Source organism: Phoca vitulina, unplaced genomic scaffold (genome assembly GCF_004348235.1).
Source record: "Phoca vitulina isolate PV1807 unplaced genomic scaffold, GSC_HSeal_1.0 scaffold1, whole genome shotgun sequence".
Lineage (NCBI taxonomy): Eukaryota > Metazoa > Chordata > Mammalia > Carnivora > Phocidae > Phoca > Phoca vitulina.
The window spans coordinates 58,822,809-58,839,302 of NW_022589704.1; the positions used below are offsets into that span (position 1 = coordinate 58,822,809).

General features: G+C 41.1%; 1 protein-coding gene across 7 annotated transcripts in view; it reads right to left on the reverse strand.

Annotated features, from left to right (window-relative positions):
• Positions 1–16,494, reverse strand: part of RAPGEF4 (Rap guanine nucleotide exchange factor 4) — a 285,737-nt gene that overhangs the window by 109,757 nt on the left and 159,486 nt on the right. For all 7 annotated transcript variants that reach the window (XM_032408017.1, XM_032407991.1, XM_032407981.1 and 4 more), the window contains 2 exons: positions 11,517–11,589; positions 7,097–7,116 (listed from right to left, as the gene is read on the reverse strand). In XM_032408017.1, coding sequence (XP_032263908.1) covers positions 7,097–7,116; positions 11,517–11,589 — 93 coding nt within the window. The remainder of the gene's footprint in view (positions 1–7,096; positions 7,117–11,516; positions 11,590–16,494) is intronic.

Genomic DNA, 16,494 nt, shown 5'->3' on the forward strand with positions numbered 1-16,494 from the left:
GAAAAAAAAAAAAAAAAAAAAAAAAAAAAGAAAAGGAGCTGGAGATCAGAGTGAACAACAGGCTCTAAAGACATTAGCAATCCAGATGTGTCATTTTTAAAAAAGAAGGCACGATATTGGTAGGTACAAATAGGGGTAAATTCAAACTAATTCCCCATCTACATTTTTAAAAAGATCAAGTTTTAGAGAAAAAAAATATGATGTTTTGTTGGGTCCCCAAAATACCTGGAGCTTGGAAGCCAGGTTTTGATAACTTTGAAAGGGATCCTACAAAGTATAGTTTTTAAAATAATGAAAAGTTTTTTTTTTTATTTCAGATCTGATGAAATTAGCCTCGAAAGAGAAAATTCTGGTACTGTGTTTCTTAATGTATGCAGTGCTCTTGGCCTGGAATGTTCTTTCCCTTCCACCTGGGTAACATCTTCTTTCCATCAAGAGTGCACACAGGCATTTGTTCCTCTGCGAGGCTGGCTCTGAATCCCTCCCCTTCTCCCCAAGGAGAACTGCACAGACCCCCGCATGTGTCTCCTCAGAGTACATACCAGGTACTTAGCACTGGCTAAGCACTTGGGATAAATCTTTTCCTTAAACCTTCTGGAAGCCCCCGGGGTAACACACTACTATTATCTCCGCTCTGTAGAGGGAAACGGAAGAGGAAGCTTAACTAACGTGTCCACCTTCACATGGTGAGCCAGTGGCAGAATTGGGACTGTAACTCAAGACTGAAGAACTCCTAAGCTCACCTCCTCATGCCACACTCTCCCAACCACGTGTGCCCATGACTTGTGCTTATGCACTTGTGTTCTCATGTCTGCCTCTGTCCAGTGGCTCTATCTCCCTGAAGGAAGCGACCATGCTTTATTTATTTTTGTGGCCCCACATGGGGCTTGGGATCAATTACTACATGTTTGTTAAATTAAAGATTTTCAACCAAACATATGGCATATTCTGTGGGTATTTCTGAGTCATTCTTTGAAGGAAAATAAAAAATAAAACTAAGTTCAAGTAAACAGAATTTAAACATTTATAAAAGCTGGCAATAAGAATTCTGAACAATGCCAGATCATATATCTATTTTTTCTATTTCTATATCTATTTAATCATATTTTTTCATTTCATTTTCTAGAAATTTTAAAGAATCAAAACAGTTAAATATATACGCATGCATACGTACATATGTATGTGTTTATGTATGTGTATACGTGCATCTATCAATCATCTATCTTCAAAGTAATTTTATCTAAAGGTAAAGAGAATGACTACAGAATATTTTAATATCGATGGACTCAGGGGAGGCTGTCTGACACAGAACTGTTATTAGAAAAGAATCCAAATCCTAAATGACATATAATCACTATATTAATTTATCCAATCCGAGAACACTACAGATTGCTCTCCTAAACATAAGACATATTTGCAAATAATTTGGTTCCAATTTCTCCAAACAAGAACAATAAAAATTCAGATACATCAAACATAAATGATACTATCTAATTTATTCTCACCGTCAATTGAGGTAACGTGCTTGTAGCCCAAAGTTACTGGTGATGAACATAATTGCCTGCAGCACAGGATAAAATATTTCTGGAGACAGCAATCTACTCTCCCATGACTTTGAAATCAGCACTCTCGTACATTACCATTAACATGACATTGTGTTCCTTGCCCCTGCTGCCAGTGGAACTAACTCTCAGCAGCAGGGCCCGTATGGAGCTGCCTCACCTCAAGGCCACGTCATTTTTTCAAGTGAGAGCAGGGGAGAAGCTGTTGGCTAGAGAGACTGGGGAATCTCGTTTCTTCTATTACCACTATTTTTAACAATTAAACAATCCCATGTTCTCTGTGATATCTTGCTCAAGTCAAACTCTGACTACACAGAAGCCTGAGAGGACATATATATGCCAAGCCGGGTAAAATGTGGAAAAACTCATGCAACCCTGGAAAACCATCAGCATGCAACAACAGTACAAATTCTACTCCATTAAAAAAATCTAAAAACAGTAGAGAAACCAAAAGGAGAGCACCGAGATAATCAGCAAGTGTAATTCATAATTTTATGAAAGTAATTCTAAAATACTAACGAACCACCACCCCAACACACCCCAATATGTGCCATTTCACCCAGCAAACTCACGGTAAGCAGATCTTGGGAACATTGCCGAGAACATTCAGAGGCAACAACCACATGGCTTAACTGACACCCGAGGGATCAGGTTTTTAGACTGTTACCCACATTTACCATTCACGATTTAGATTAAGGGCAACTATACCTCCTCTTAAAAATTCAATCAATATACCATTGCAGGAGCTAGAGAGAGAGAGAGAGAGAGAGATGGCACCGTCAGCTTTTATAACAGAGCAGGGGAACAGACGGAATAAAAAGCAGGAAGAGATTCAGCAAGGGCATTCTGCCCCATAAAATACATAACTCACAAACACAAAAACAAACATTTCTTCAGAGACCGAGCCGATGCTGTCCTTGGCACCTTCGACATTAAGTCGCTGGTGTTCTCCAGGAGGTGGGGCAAAGTGTTGGCTCACTGAGCTACGTGCTCCCATAGGCCTGCTAAAGAAACCAGTGTTGACCCTCTACCCAACAGGAGGGACGGAGCCAGCCACACTGCCAAACCTAATCTTCACCCGGGCGATAAGCAGTGTGTCCTGTAAAATCAAAATGAGCCGCTTAGGATTTTCTGTCCTTCACATTGGGTTGATTTGCCCTCGCCTGCTGAGGTTCGCGCCTTCGGCCGGCTTCGTACGAGCTGTTGCATTGCGGTGACAGGGCTAGCTAGCCATCCTTACCCTACGACACACGGGATCGGCTGCCAGGGCTAAGCCTGTGAACTCTGGCCAACACGTCTTGATAAGCTCTGGACGTGTATCAGTCATGTTTTAAAAGCAGGATTTTAAGAACTGTTTCACAGAAACTGTTGGTTTGAATTCAGCAGGTGTTCTAAAGCTGGAGTTAAAAGGTTTTATGGGGTTTTTGTGGGTTTATCTAAGTATTTTTATATTTTAAGTTTGTTTGAGGACACACAATTTCCGTTTCCTTCCTCTGGCCCAGAATCATAGCCAATGTATAATAGTAAAATAAGATGTTGTTATTTAATAGGTGGGAAATATTTTAATTTGTTTTCTTTAATCTTGAAAAAGAGTAGCAATAAATGTTATTATATTTCCTAAAAATGCCTAACATTCCTAACCTTTTGACCCTGATAGTTATTTTCTTCTTTTTCTATTGTCCTTTCCTTAATGAGAATTTTCAAGCTGTGTAAATTATTTCCTCCCCATTTGCCATTTAAAATCTGTGTCTTTATAATAATTTCTAAAAATTAGTCTTTATATAAATGACCCATGATTTTTAAAAGTTTGACAAACTGCTGATTTAAGTCATCTTCTTAAAATAAGACCTACCAAATAGTTTTATAAGATTCCCAAGCTTGCTCTTACTAATTGGTAGCATCCAGTTCTTCTAGTGCTTAGGAAACCTTTGAGCTCTGAATTGATTGTAAGTTTTTATTTAAATTCCAGTTAGTTAACATGCAGTGTAATATTAGTTTCAGGTGTACAATATAGTGATTCAATACTTCCCTACAATACCCGGTGCTCATCACAGCAAGTGCACTCCTTAGTCCCCATAGCCTCTTTGACCCACCCCCCACCCACTGCCTCTCTGGTAACCATTAGTTTTTCTCTCTGAGTCTGTTTTTTTGCTTTCTCTCTCTCTCTCTCTTTTTCCCTTTATTTCTTTTGTTTCTTAAATTCCACGTATGAGTGAAATCGTATGTTTTTTGTCTTTCTCTGGCTTAATCTCACTTAGCATTATACTCTAGCTCCATCCATGTTGCAACTGGCAAGATTTCAGTCCCTTTTATGGCTGAGTAATATTCCAGTGTGTGTGTGTGTGTGTGTGTGTGTGTGTACACACCACATCTTCTTTATGCATTTATCAGTCCATGAACACTTGGGCTGTTTCCATAACTGAATGAATTATTGCATTAATTAGTGTTTTATATTGGGAAAGTACTCTTCCACACTTAGTAGGGACCTAATCACACTGTCAATACTATAACTGCCTTAAAAAAATGATCCTTTTGGAAACTAGATGTTTATAAATAAGGAAATGGGATTATTTTGTAATATCTTCCTAAGCCTATTTTCTGGCCCTTCTACATTGAGGAAGAAAAGGATAGACTTCTAAAACTACATAACTTCAGTAGCAATCATCTGTCAAAAGGATGGAGCACAACAAGGAACAAAATCTATATAAGTAGTAGAAAATTATAGACAAGCTCATTCCTCCAAAGGGCAACTGTAACATTCAACTATGAAGCTTTCTTGTTAATTGTGATTTTTAGCTTCTGTGTTAAACATGGTCATCCAATAGGGCATATACAGAAGATGGAAAAAATATAACTTGAAAAGATCAAAGAGAATAATTTATTTGTACAACCAACAGCCCCAAACAATCATAACCCTATCAAAACTTGCTTTATTGGTGCAATAGTCATTTTTCTAATATCTTACCAATTAGTTTATAGGTTCCAGTCTCCTGTGTCATATCAAGTTAAATGATGTCTCTATCAATTACAGTAAGTAGTAAACAAAATAATGTAGCAAGTTAACTGCCAGCCCATTTGTTTCTATGAAAGTGCAATTTATGAAAAGAAAGTTCTTTTTTTGCAAGGTGAGGCTGCATCTGGAAATAAAAGAGAGCTGGCAAGGCAGCTAAAAACACCACTTACTGATGCCTGCATATTTGGTTAAAAGTTAAACATGGTGATTAACGAAATCAAGAGTAGGAGCTGGAGAGGAGAATATATTCTCTCCATAAAGAAGCTGTTTGGACACTGAAACAATAGTCTAAGTGCTTTTATTTCAGTCCACAGGCATATTATTGCTATTTAGAAACATAAAGGGAATATAAGATTGCCCAGCGTGTAGTTAAAGAAGGTAAAGGATAAAAGAAATCATCATAACACAACTTGTCTCTTCTAAAGGAAAAATTCCAATTAACACCCATTTTAAGGCTCTTAGGCTTCTTTTTATCTTTCTAGAGCTTCAACTCTATTCACGAATGTCTTTCATCTCATTTGCTTTACTTTGACTGATGGCATTGGAGAACTTTCTTAATAGCACATGGTGACATTATATCCACTCTATTTGCTGATAGAGAAAAAGGGTGCTTTTCTGTTTGCTAGAGAATCTGACACAGAATGAATGACCCAAACAAACAGAAATGAACATACACGATGAATAATATAGGGGAGACAGCCTGCCCCCCCAAATCTTACAGGGCAACATGCTGATAACAACTCAACATATCTAACTTTCTGTAAACTTCAGATTCCTATTTTGTCACAAAGTGAGCCACAGGATGACAGCTGGTAGGTCTCTGCTTATGTTGTCCCTCTGCAGGGAGGTCCAACCTAAAGGTCACAAGGGACCTAAGAGAGACAGAGCTTTCTTTTGAAGCTTAGAACATTTTAGACCTCCTAGGGCTTGGCCATTCTGTGTGTGCCCTCCACATCACTGATGGTTCCTTGATGAGGAAGCACCAGGCTCTTTTATCCTCTTGACTTGGCTAGTGATCTGTGTATTATTTGTTTTGGAGTGCTTTGGGACATCCGTATCCAAAATCGTGGCAGGATGAATCTGTTACTGTAGACTCTAAAGCTTTGGCTTTCCATGAACCTGATTATCTAGAGCTTTGCTCAACACACAAAGATATTTTTTTAATGGCAACAGATCAATGGAAAGGTTCATTGAAGAAAGGTATTTTGATGAGAACCATAAATGGCAAAAGGATAGTTACTTCATAAAAGGGTAGGACATTTTTCAGAGGAGGAAAGATCTCAAGAAAATGATACAAGTCTTGACAAAATAATAATTACAGTAATAGTCTTAACATTTACTGAGCTCTGTTGGACTAGTCTCTACGGGTTCCACAGATTATTCCATTCAATATTCATAATGGCCTCTTAAGGTGGTCACGACTAACACCCACATTTAAAGATGAGGCAAGGATGTTTCGAGAAGCCAAGTAGCTTGTGAAGGCCCACAGCCAAGAACTGAAACCCTCTGCCAAGCCAAGCCAAGTGAAATTTTGATGTGACATTCAAAGTGACATTGCTGGGTCTGGAACCCAAATTTGTGGTGGTGTAACAATGGGCCAGAATCCCAACCAGCCTTTGAAGCCAACGTTATAAAAAGAAGACCCAAAGAAAGCTAGAGTTAGATCTCTGGAAAGGGATACAGAAATAATCTGAATTGAATGAAGACGATATCTCTGTCCACAGACATAGGACCAAAAGCAGGGAAAGGAAAGGAGAATATTCTGTAATGATTCTGTGAATGTTGCCACTTGGGTACAGCAATTGAGGAACATAATGAAAGGGGATGCATCTGAGAGTCACCAAGCACTGCTTCAAATTAATCACTATATACTCTTCCACCATTAACCCTTCCAGGTTGTTGAATAGATTGAGATTCTGGTTAATATGTAATTCATATTCTTATTATTTGCAAGCAAAGCAATGCCACTACACCACTACCATCCTTGGAACCTGCACTTGGCACTGGTTCTTGGTGAAAAGTTTGTCCTAAACCTACTCTCTTACCTGACTGTGCTAAACAATTAGAGCAATTACTTATTTTCAGCTTCCAAAGAGAAACATTGACTTTCATGAACCTTGGATACAATTATAAAATCAACTGACCCCGTATTTCATATTTTGTACTCCACTAAGGAAAAACAACCAATATTTTGTATGTTATTAAAGCTATGATTTGCTCACTTGCCTGTATACATCGTGGGAAAAAGAAAAACCCTTAGCAATTGTACTGTTTGCCCTTAGAATAACCTTTCTGCAGACTAGTTAATATCAAGGACATGTGATGACCATGTCAGAGCAATCAACCTTCTCCCCCTCATATTTCAAAGGGACAGACCAAGATGCCAGAATAAGATTAGAAAAATATTTATTGCTCTGTTGAATGTGGATGAAGAGCTCTCTTTGCTGGTAGGGTTACCATGATTATTTTTTTTTTACCTTATGACAGTTTTTAGAGGCTAGGCAGAGAGAGTGCTACTCACGTTCTCCTTGTCAGGAATCCCTAGAAGAAGAAAAATAGAGAGAGAGCATGAATTGTAAGATGAATCTGTAAAATGGAACTGAAATCCTTTGCTGAATCAAACAAAGTAAAATTCTGGTGTTTCTGATTTGTGTCTCCATCAAAACTTACATAATGCTGCTTAGAAAAATAGCAGCACCCACCAAAATCTGTAACATAAATAAATCAATGAATCAGGAGCAGGGCTGTGTGCCAGATAACAAAATCTCATGCTTATTTTGCTTTTCTACCATATGCTTTACTTTGCCAAAGGTAAAAATCCATCTCTGATTCATTTACACCATGCGAACAACTAATTCCTCTCTGCTGGGCATAGAACACTCAGAATTAGGGACAGACAAGTCAAATCTTAAGTTACACATACTATATTTTTTACATTTCAGACCACCTCACCATGCTCCAGGGCTGTGAACCTAGCTTCAAGTCCCACGTAAGAACCACCAGAACACAACTTCCATTTGGGGCAAAGCAAATTCCTGCTGCCTCCGAAGTCAGGTCTGAGCCTGGCCGTGTCTGTTTCCAGGGGTGTCCCAGTTTTCTGTGAAAAAGTTCATCGTTCATCCATTTATGCATTTGTTCATTCATTTACAAACATTTCGTGAGCTATAGGCAGGCCCTGGTCCTCTGTATTTCCTTTGGGGTTGTTGACTGTGACGGACATGATCAGGGTGGCCAGACAGGAAGGCCCATAGCCCCAGCAGAGTTTAATGCCTCCAGTACAGTGGACCCCAGTGGCCTTCTATTGAGAGATTGAGAGATACAAACAGGTGGTTTGTATGTGCGGCTCATCCCTAGAGCAGTTTGAGGTGGTTTGCAACATAAAAATACAGTACTTCCAAATTCTGAGTAAACAGCACATTCTGTGTTTAATAAGGGGGTACACAGGATGTCTACTATTGGCTTTAAAAGAATTGAGTGCCCATTTTAATAGGCAGCAGTGTAATACACAGAAAGGGTATGAATGGAAGAGACTATCCAGAAACATTTCCTAATTAAACTCTGCCCCCCACACTGAGATAGTACCAGTACATAAAAGCCTAGGCAGGAAGCAGGGTGACAGAATATTAATGGGCATGTTTGCCATCACTTCCCAAATCTGTCAGGAGTAAGGGTGGCCTAATATCAGCACTCTGAAACTTTGAATCCCAGCTATCCATTCATTATTCCAACCATTTGTTCAACGACCATTTGAAAAGACTGGAGTTGATTGTATGAGGAGATACAGGGTGTAACAGAAGCTTCCTTTCTAGGAGTTTCGATAAGATAAATAAATGGCAGCGCAAATCACCATATCTGAGTGGCTGGAGATTAGGGTGTCCGTAGAGAAATAACACTGAAAAGATGATTTGGGGCCACACAGGAACTTGAAAGTTGGGCTAAGGCATTAGCAATCTTGGAAATTCACCTTCCATGGCAGGCAATAGGCAACCATTAAGATGTTTTGAGCAACAGAGTGATATGACCAGGACAAAGGGCCGGGGGGAAGGGTCTGTTCAAAATGAAAAGACCCTTAAAACATAAAAGTCAGATGCAAGAGCATGATCCTTGAGGTCCAGTTTGAGCAAAGAGCTATAAAGACATTCAGTGGGGAAAATCTGAGTATGGACTTAGTAGATGATATGATTAAGGAAATTCATACCAGTTTTGTTTTGTTTTGTTTTTAAGATTTTATTTATTTATCAGAGAGAGAGAGACAGAGGCAGGCAGAGGGAGAAGCAGGCTCCTTGCTAAGCAAGGAGCCCGATGTGGGACTCAATCCCAGGACCCTGGGATCATGACCTGAGCCGAAGGCAGACGCTTAACCGACTGAGCCACTCAGGCATCCCAAGTCATACCAGTTTATTAGGTGCATGGAAAAGTCTTTATTTTCAAAACTATCTGCCGAAGTATTTGAGGTGAAATGTGTGTATGTGAGTAGAAGAAGGAAATAAGGCAAATATTAAAATTAAAATATTAAAGTGCATATTGCTATTAATAAACAAATCATATTTAAGTATTAAAATACTAATGGTAATTAAAGTGATGAAGACATGGATGTTAACTATGTCATTCTGTATGTTTGAAATTGTTCACAATACAAAGTAAATTTAAAAGGTTCTGTGTAAGTCGGGTGTAAGTCAGGTGTAGGGTAGACCAAGGGTGAGATCCTAAAGGCTCAGAGCCAGCTGAGTCATTCTTGCCCTTAGGTCAAGAGTGATGAGGTCCTTGGCCAAGTGGCTGCAGAGGGAACAGAAAGGAAAAAACATGAACTCTGCAAAGGAAGGAACAAAGAACCGGATGGGTGATTAACCTCAGTGCATGGAGGTGACAGAAGGGAGGACTCTAAATGGTTAAGGTTTATGGATGCCTGGGTGGCTCAGTCAGTTAAGTGTCTGCCTCCGGCTCAGGTGATGATCTTGGGGTCCTGGGATAGAGCCCCGCATCAGGGTCCCTGCTCAGCGGGGAGCCTGCTTCTCCCTCTCTCCTGCCGCTCCCCCTGCTTGTGCTCTCTCCCTCCCTCTCTCCCTCTCCCTCCCCCTCTCTCTCTCTGACAGATAAATAAATAAAATGTTTAAAAAATAATAAAATGGTTGAGGTTTAGAGGCTGGTATGGGAGAAGAACAGGGCAGATAGGAATGGAAATGTGGCTTTCAGGGTTTTGTGGGAATCAGGATGTGTTCTGTTGCTGACACTATGAGTTTAAGAGACCAGCAGAACATCCAGGTGGAAAGAGAACCAGCAGTCCTCTGAAAAGCTAAGCCATCATGGGAAGAATCAAACAGAGGTATTGGTTCAGGAAGTTCGTATCCACTGTAAGAAACGATGGTCATGGGGAAAGTATAAAGAACAAAGGAGAAAAGCAGCCAAGACTGGACTCTTGGGTAATACCTAAGCTTCTGGCTGAGAGGAAGAGGTACCTGTGGAAGAGACCAAATGAACGTGGCCAGAGAGATACCAGAAAACCAGGATAATGCAGTGGAGCCTGGGAACTCAGGGAAAATGGAGTCTGAACATGGAAAGTCTTACCAAAGTCAGAGAGCTGGGGAACAGTAATGATGGAGGCTGGCGTTGGTTGGTCACTGGAGACGGTCTGAGTCAAGAGGTATGGGGCAGAAGCCAGACTTGGAGGGGTTAAGAGTGACCAGGGCTGAGGAAATGATAGCTAACACCACGGGGGTGCTTACTCTATGCCTGGCACCCTCTAAACACTTGACCTTCATTTAATCTTCACAACAATCTTCATTTTAATCTTCACATTTAATCTTCACAACAATCTTGTGAGGAAACCGAGGCAGAGAGAGATTAAGTGCTTTGCCTGAGGTCATACAGATAGGAGACAGCACAGCTGGGATTTCAACTCAAGGACTCTTCATGAGCCGGTCATTCTTACATCAGTCAGGAAAGAAAAATCAAGAACACGGGAGGGCAGGAAAGGAAGACCTGTCTTCCCCACCCCATCCCTCCAACCCAAGGACAGAAGAGAAACAGAGAAACAGGGCTGAGGCTACACAGAAACTATGACACGGAGGGCAGGGAATGGGAGGAAGCTCACTTAAGATCTTGCAGGGAGGAGGATCACCTCGGAGTGGAGAGGCTGGTAGTGAGTGGCAACTGAAGGAGCTACAGAGAGGATGTGAAGGGTCACTCTTGCTTAGAAGACCCTGGCATGGAGGCACTGCCTGGTTAGTTCATCACGCTGTCTAGCTGCTCCAAAAACCTCAGCACTGGGCACCCTGGCCCCCATGTACGTCCGAGAGCCGAATAAGGGGACTCAGCAACAAGCAACTCCCAGAGCCAGTCATGAGCAATAAGAAGATGCTCCTGACACCTGTGAACGGACAGACAGACTCAGGACGCAGGATTTCTTTGACTCTAGTGGGCACCCACGAGAAAAGAGTATCACAGAGGAAAACTTCCTGTCTTTTACGAACACAGCGAGACTGGTCATATAAAAGGCCTGGAATTAGATGAGGCCATGATTTGCGAAGAATAAATAATGACTCATGCTGCTTCCCTCCTTGACCAATAGCATCAAAATAGCAAGAGGTGGGGCTCTCAGGTGTCTGGATGTGACTGAAACAAATACAATTCATAAATCCCATTTTTAAAAGAGCACAGAAACACTAGATTTCACCATAAAATGAAGAGATTTTGAGAGAGCATTTTAAGTATGAAGTTCCAACTGATACCAGAGCATCCCTCCCTATATCAGCTAGGACCACAAAATAATACTGTTAACAATTTTTAAAAATAATTCAAGTGTGGGCTGGCAGGTCTGTTTATCCATGAAAGAGTCTGGAGATTTACTCTGTCAAGCTGGTGTAGGACATATTTTTTGTCACACGAAAACACATACTGCATGACAAATTTTTAGATACAAAATGTTCACATTTTTCACTTACTGTCATTGTTAGAGCCCGTTTCCATAACACCATAAGGAGGAGCCAGAAGTCCTGCCATGTACTGTCGATATTTCTGAAAGACAAGATTGTAAACTCAATGCACAGAGATTTACTCACTTGGAGCACTCGTTTATTTACACACTAAAAAGCAGAAACGTTGGGTGTCAGGAAGCATCTGACTCTAGTATTTACAAAGCCATGAAATTTGCTGTCTGGGATCTGTGCTCTGAAATAAAGATGCTGTGTTAGAAGGGGTCTTCGTGGATAAGACTGGAAGGGCCCCTTGCCCCTGCCCAGGGAGGGGATAATACGCCAGGCCAGTTCATTTAGGTACTTGTGACTGATGAACCCAACTGCGTGGGCTTTCCCCCTCCCTCTACCTCTTGCCCTGCTTTTCACTCTGGCAAACACATGCTCAGGTTTTTGTGGAAGGCAGAGACACTTGGTTTTTATAGATGCAGATACAAATAATTGTGCTGCCTTCTTAATAGGTGAATGGCACTGAATCAGCTTTCTTTCAAAGGAAAAAGAAATGCTTCTCTGAAAAATGTCTGTTTGAAAGAAGCTGATTCGCTTCCATTTAACTACTTCCTTTTACACTTACACCTGCCCCGTTACATGACCTCTAAAGAACTTTTGGTCTGTTGTCAAATAGAATGGTTTGACTTCATTTAGAACTATTTGGATTCCTCTGAAATGTATCCCCCTGATTTTTGGTCCAGGTCTGCCTTAAAACCTGGGGCTCAGCAATATCTATTAGCCCCCAAAGTCTGTGCTGTTTTGAAGGGATAAGGCTTGGTGAGCATAAAGCCATCTAGAGCATCCACTGAGAGAGGGGCGATGTTTACAAAGAATGCAAAATGGGTTTTAGACATCCTGTCTTCTCAGGTAATAAATACAGCCTCCTCCCCTCTTAGAACGAAAGCCAGGCAATTTTATTTATTGCACGGTGTCATGTATATTTATGGTTTATAATTATGATGACACATAAATGTTAAATGGCGTCAAAAGAATCAACACTCTATAATGTGCTTGTGGGTTACACAGACGTCAGCAGAAAAGCCTTCATCTGTAGCAATGGGCAGCTGGAGACATGCAGTGTTTGAGCAAACATCTGGCCCATTTGGTAGATTTGAATGGTGTTTGTAATGTAACATTGACGGTTTCTCAAAAGAGCCTTCTTCTAGTCAAGATGTGACTAGCTTTTTTTTTTTTCTAATCCTTTTTTTCTTCTCATTTTGAGGCAACTATACTAACACCTGCATGCAAACATTAAAAATCATGATTTTCTCTGCCTCTGAGTTAACTAATCACTCAAACATACCCACAGGACTAATCTATCACCCTGAATTCCTGACATTTCCTTTGACAGTGTCCCAGTTCTGATTCTCTTCTTTCTTATGACACCATCTACTCATCTTCCTCACGAGAGAGCACTGATTAAGCACATTACTGGGCATGCTGTTATGCTGGACTCTAAACAAAACAGGCTCACAGAAAGCAGATGGGGACTCGGATGTGTTCTGAGAAGGTTTTGTGACCCCCTACAGCCTTTTGAGTTATTCTTCTTACTGTTAGCAACTCCTTACCAGGCTCTTAAACGAAATAACCTATGTTAAATTAAAGGAGCAATTTTGCTTTGCTTGGAAATGTTTCAGATGGGGCGGATGTTCTTTGTCTCAGGCACCCCAATGCCAGTTCCCATGAGCTCCACAGAAGCACCTTCCTGACTCTAAAGGAATGGGCCTTCGCCTTCCTTTAGCCCCATAGCACTGGGTTTGTTGCTCATTCATGGAGTGCAGCATCAGGGCTGTGCTCTGGGAACAGAAAATAGAGCAGCCCTTGGGCAAGCAAGAGGCGGGCCAGGTTTTAGGGCATGTGTGTACTGAACACCTACTATGTGCAGGCAGCGTCCTAGGCACTGGGCTCATTGCAGAGAACAAGCAGACAGGCCTTATGCACTTGTGAAGTGTCTCTGCCCCAGAGAGCACCAAGCCTTGCACATGAGATGAACTTAATATTTATCTGTTGAATTTTAGAATTTTTATGGAGAATGTCAAACATGTATAAAAACAGAATAACACATACCTAACATCCAGCCTCAAAAATTATGAACTCATGACCAATGTTGTTCCCTCTACACTCCTTTCCACCTGCTCTTTCCGGAATTATTTTGAAGCAAATCCCAGATATCATATTATTTGATCCATAAATATTTCAGTAGTGATCTCTAAAAGACAAGGACTCTTTTTTTTCCCCAAACAAAACCACAATACCACTATCACAACTAAGAAACGTAACATTTCCATAATTTCCATTTGATGTTCAAATTTCTGTTTCATAAATGTCATTGCTGAATTTAATTAAATACTTTAATTTTATAAAGTACTTTATTTAATAAGACAACATTGGTTTCAGCAGAATAACTTTGGGTATAGGAGAGATTGCAAAAACAGGGTTGAAATTTTAACACCTATAAATAGGGGTGGTGCCTGGGTAGCTCAGTTGGTTAAGCATCAGACCCTTGATTTCAGCTTAGGTCATGATCTCGGGGATAAGGCTTGGTGAGCATAAAGCCATCTAGAGCATCCACTGAGAGGATTGAGCCCTGTGTTGGGCTCTGCGCTCAGCAGGGAGTCTGCTTGAGATTCTCTCTCTCCCTCTGCCCCTCCCCCACCATGTGCACACATGCACACATCTCTCTCTCTCTCTGGCTCTCTAGAATAAATGAATGAATGAATGAATGAATGAATAAATAAATAAATCTTTCAAAAAATTTTAACACCTATAAATAAAAAGTCAACCTTTTAAAATCGATGGGACATTTTTTAGAAAACATTCACTAAAACAGGAAAATTGATTTCTTATGTAGCACCATACAGAGAACCCTATATTAGTTAGGATAAAAACAACTAATTGAAATAAAACCTATATCAGAAAATTGGGATTCCTAAATAACTTGCATACTGCTTGATCTTTGGGCAGCATCTCATCTTCCAACACCAGTTAAAAAAGAATCTATAAAAGAATATATCATATGAAAAGGTGCAGAAGCTCACTTATGACAGAAAGGCACAAATAAATGGAATCTTTAAAAAAAAAAAGGCACATTAAGACTATAGTGCAATGTCATTTCTCACTTGTCAGACTGGCAAAGTTTCAAAAAATTTACTAACACACAACTGGTTATCTCATATGTTGCTTCTGTAAAATGAGACAACCTCGGTGGAAGGTAATTTGCAAGTACCCCTCACATTAAATGTCTCTTCCCTTCCACTGAGCAAAGAACCTCCCTTAGAGCTCCTGAAATACCCGAATACACATGCAAACATGCGTATCTGTCTGTAACAGCAAACAAAACAACAGCACCATCAAATAGGAAATAACTCAAATGTCCACACGTAGATGGCACCCGGGCTACTCCCTGATGAAGAGATGATATTGGAGTATTATGCAGCCATGAATGAAGCAGCACTACCGGCTGACATAGAACTAGCTCCACAATATATTGTGAAATTAAAAAAAGGCAAACCACAGCCCTGTATGTAGAGTATGCTACCATTTTGTGGGGATAAAAGAATAGATGTGTGTATGTGAATATTCATAAAGATCTGTAAATGCATAGACTATCTCTGGACACATACACAAGAAAGTTGTAACAAAGACTGCCTCTGGGAAAGAGATCTAGGTGGCTGAGGATCACGTGGGAGAGAGACTTAGTTGTCCCTGTTCATCACCCACTGTGGCTGCCTGGCCTGGGGCTGAACCGGTGGCGCTGGCTTGCAGTGGCATTCAGTATCAATCATCAGAGTGTGGACGGCTGGCAGCACGGGATGACGGTGGCAGTGGAGTGAACAGACAGCCCTTCCCTCTTAAACATGTGGAGGTGGGAGTAATTCCCTTCGACCATAAAGTCCTCCAGAGTAGGGGAACTGTAGGATTAGATACTGGGCTGCCTTGTAATAGAGTTTATTGCTGCTACAGTGATGAATTGAAAAACGAGAGACGACTGTATTAGTAAACCTAGATTGTGGAGTGGTTCATATCTTCATCGAAGTTTAAAAGCCACTCCAAGCTTTCTGAGAAACAGAACAAGACTAAAGGGAATGCGCCAAGGCTCCCGTATGAAAGTCAGCACAAGGCCAGCTTTCATCTGAGCCCGCAGTTCTGCAGAGGCAAGCCGGCATATTTTCATGGTGGTTACGTGGTGTCACTCCCACATGCCTCCCACACCTTGGCTGCCAGGGGTGCAGTGGTCTGACTGGGGCCCTGGTGGACCTCTCCCCACAAAGGCTTTCCCTGGATCCCAGCGCATCCTAACACATCAATAGTTTAAATGGCTTCACTAATCATTTTTAAATCACCATATGCACCTGGGAAAGAGCTGTGCCTTTAGCTGCCACAGACACTTATCCTCACTGTGGCGGGCCCCTGGCAGGAGGACTCTGCACCATTCCCACTCCCTAACCCTTCACGACCTCTGACAGCAGTTAGGAAATCAGTTCACATGACAAGAAAACCACAAGGGCCTTCAGGGGTCTTCGAAGAATTTGGTAGGCTTCGTTCTTAGAATCTACTCCTGGCTTTGTCACTAGTCAGCTGGGTCAACTCAGACAAGTCTTCTGAGCTCTCTGACTTCAGTCTCCTCATCCATAAAATGGGTGCTCTGAATGAGGTCCAGGGCTCCTTGGGGAGAACTCTGGGCTGCGTGGTGGACCCTCAGGCAAGGGCACCATGCACGCAGAACCTCCACCCCTGTGGCAACAAGAGTGTCTTCCCTTTTAACTGTTTTATAAATTAGAGTTCCAAGAGCAATTTCATCTGAAAGATGACTTTTGCTTCTAAAAAATAAAAATTTACAAATCACAAGACTAATCCCTGAACTTCTAGCCAGACAGATGTCACTCAAAGATCTCCGTGAAGAATCAACACAGACCAATTTAGGATTTGTCTACGAAGGAATAAGGATTCTACTCTC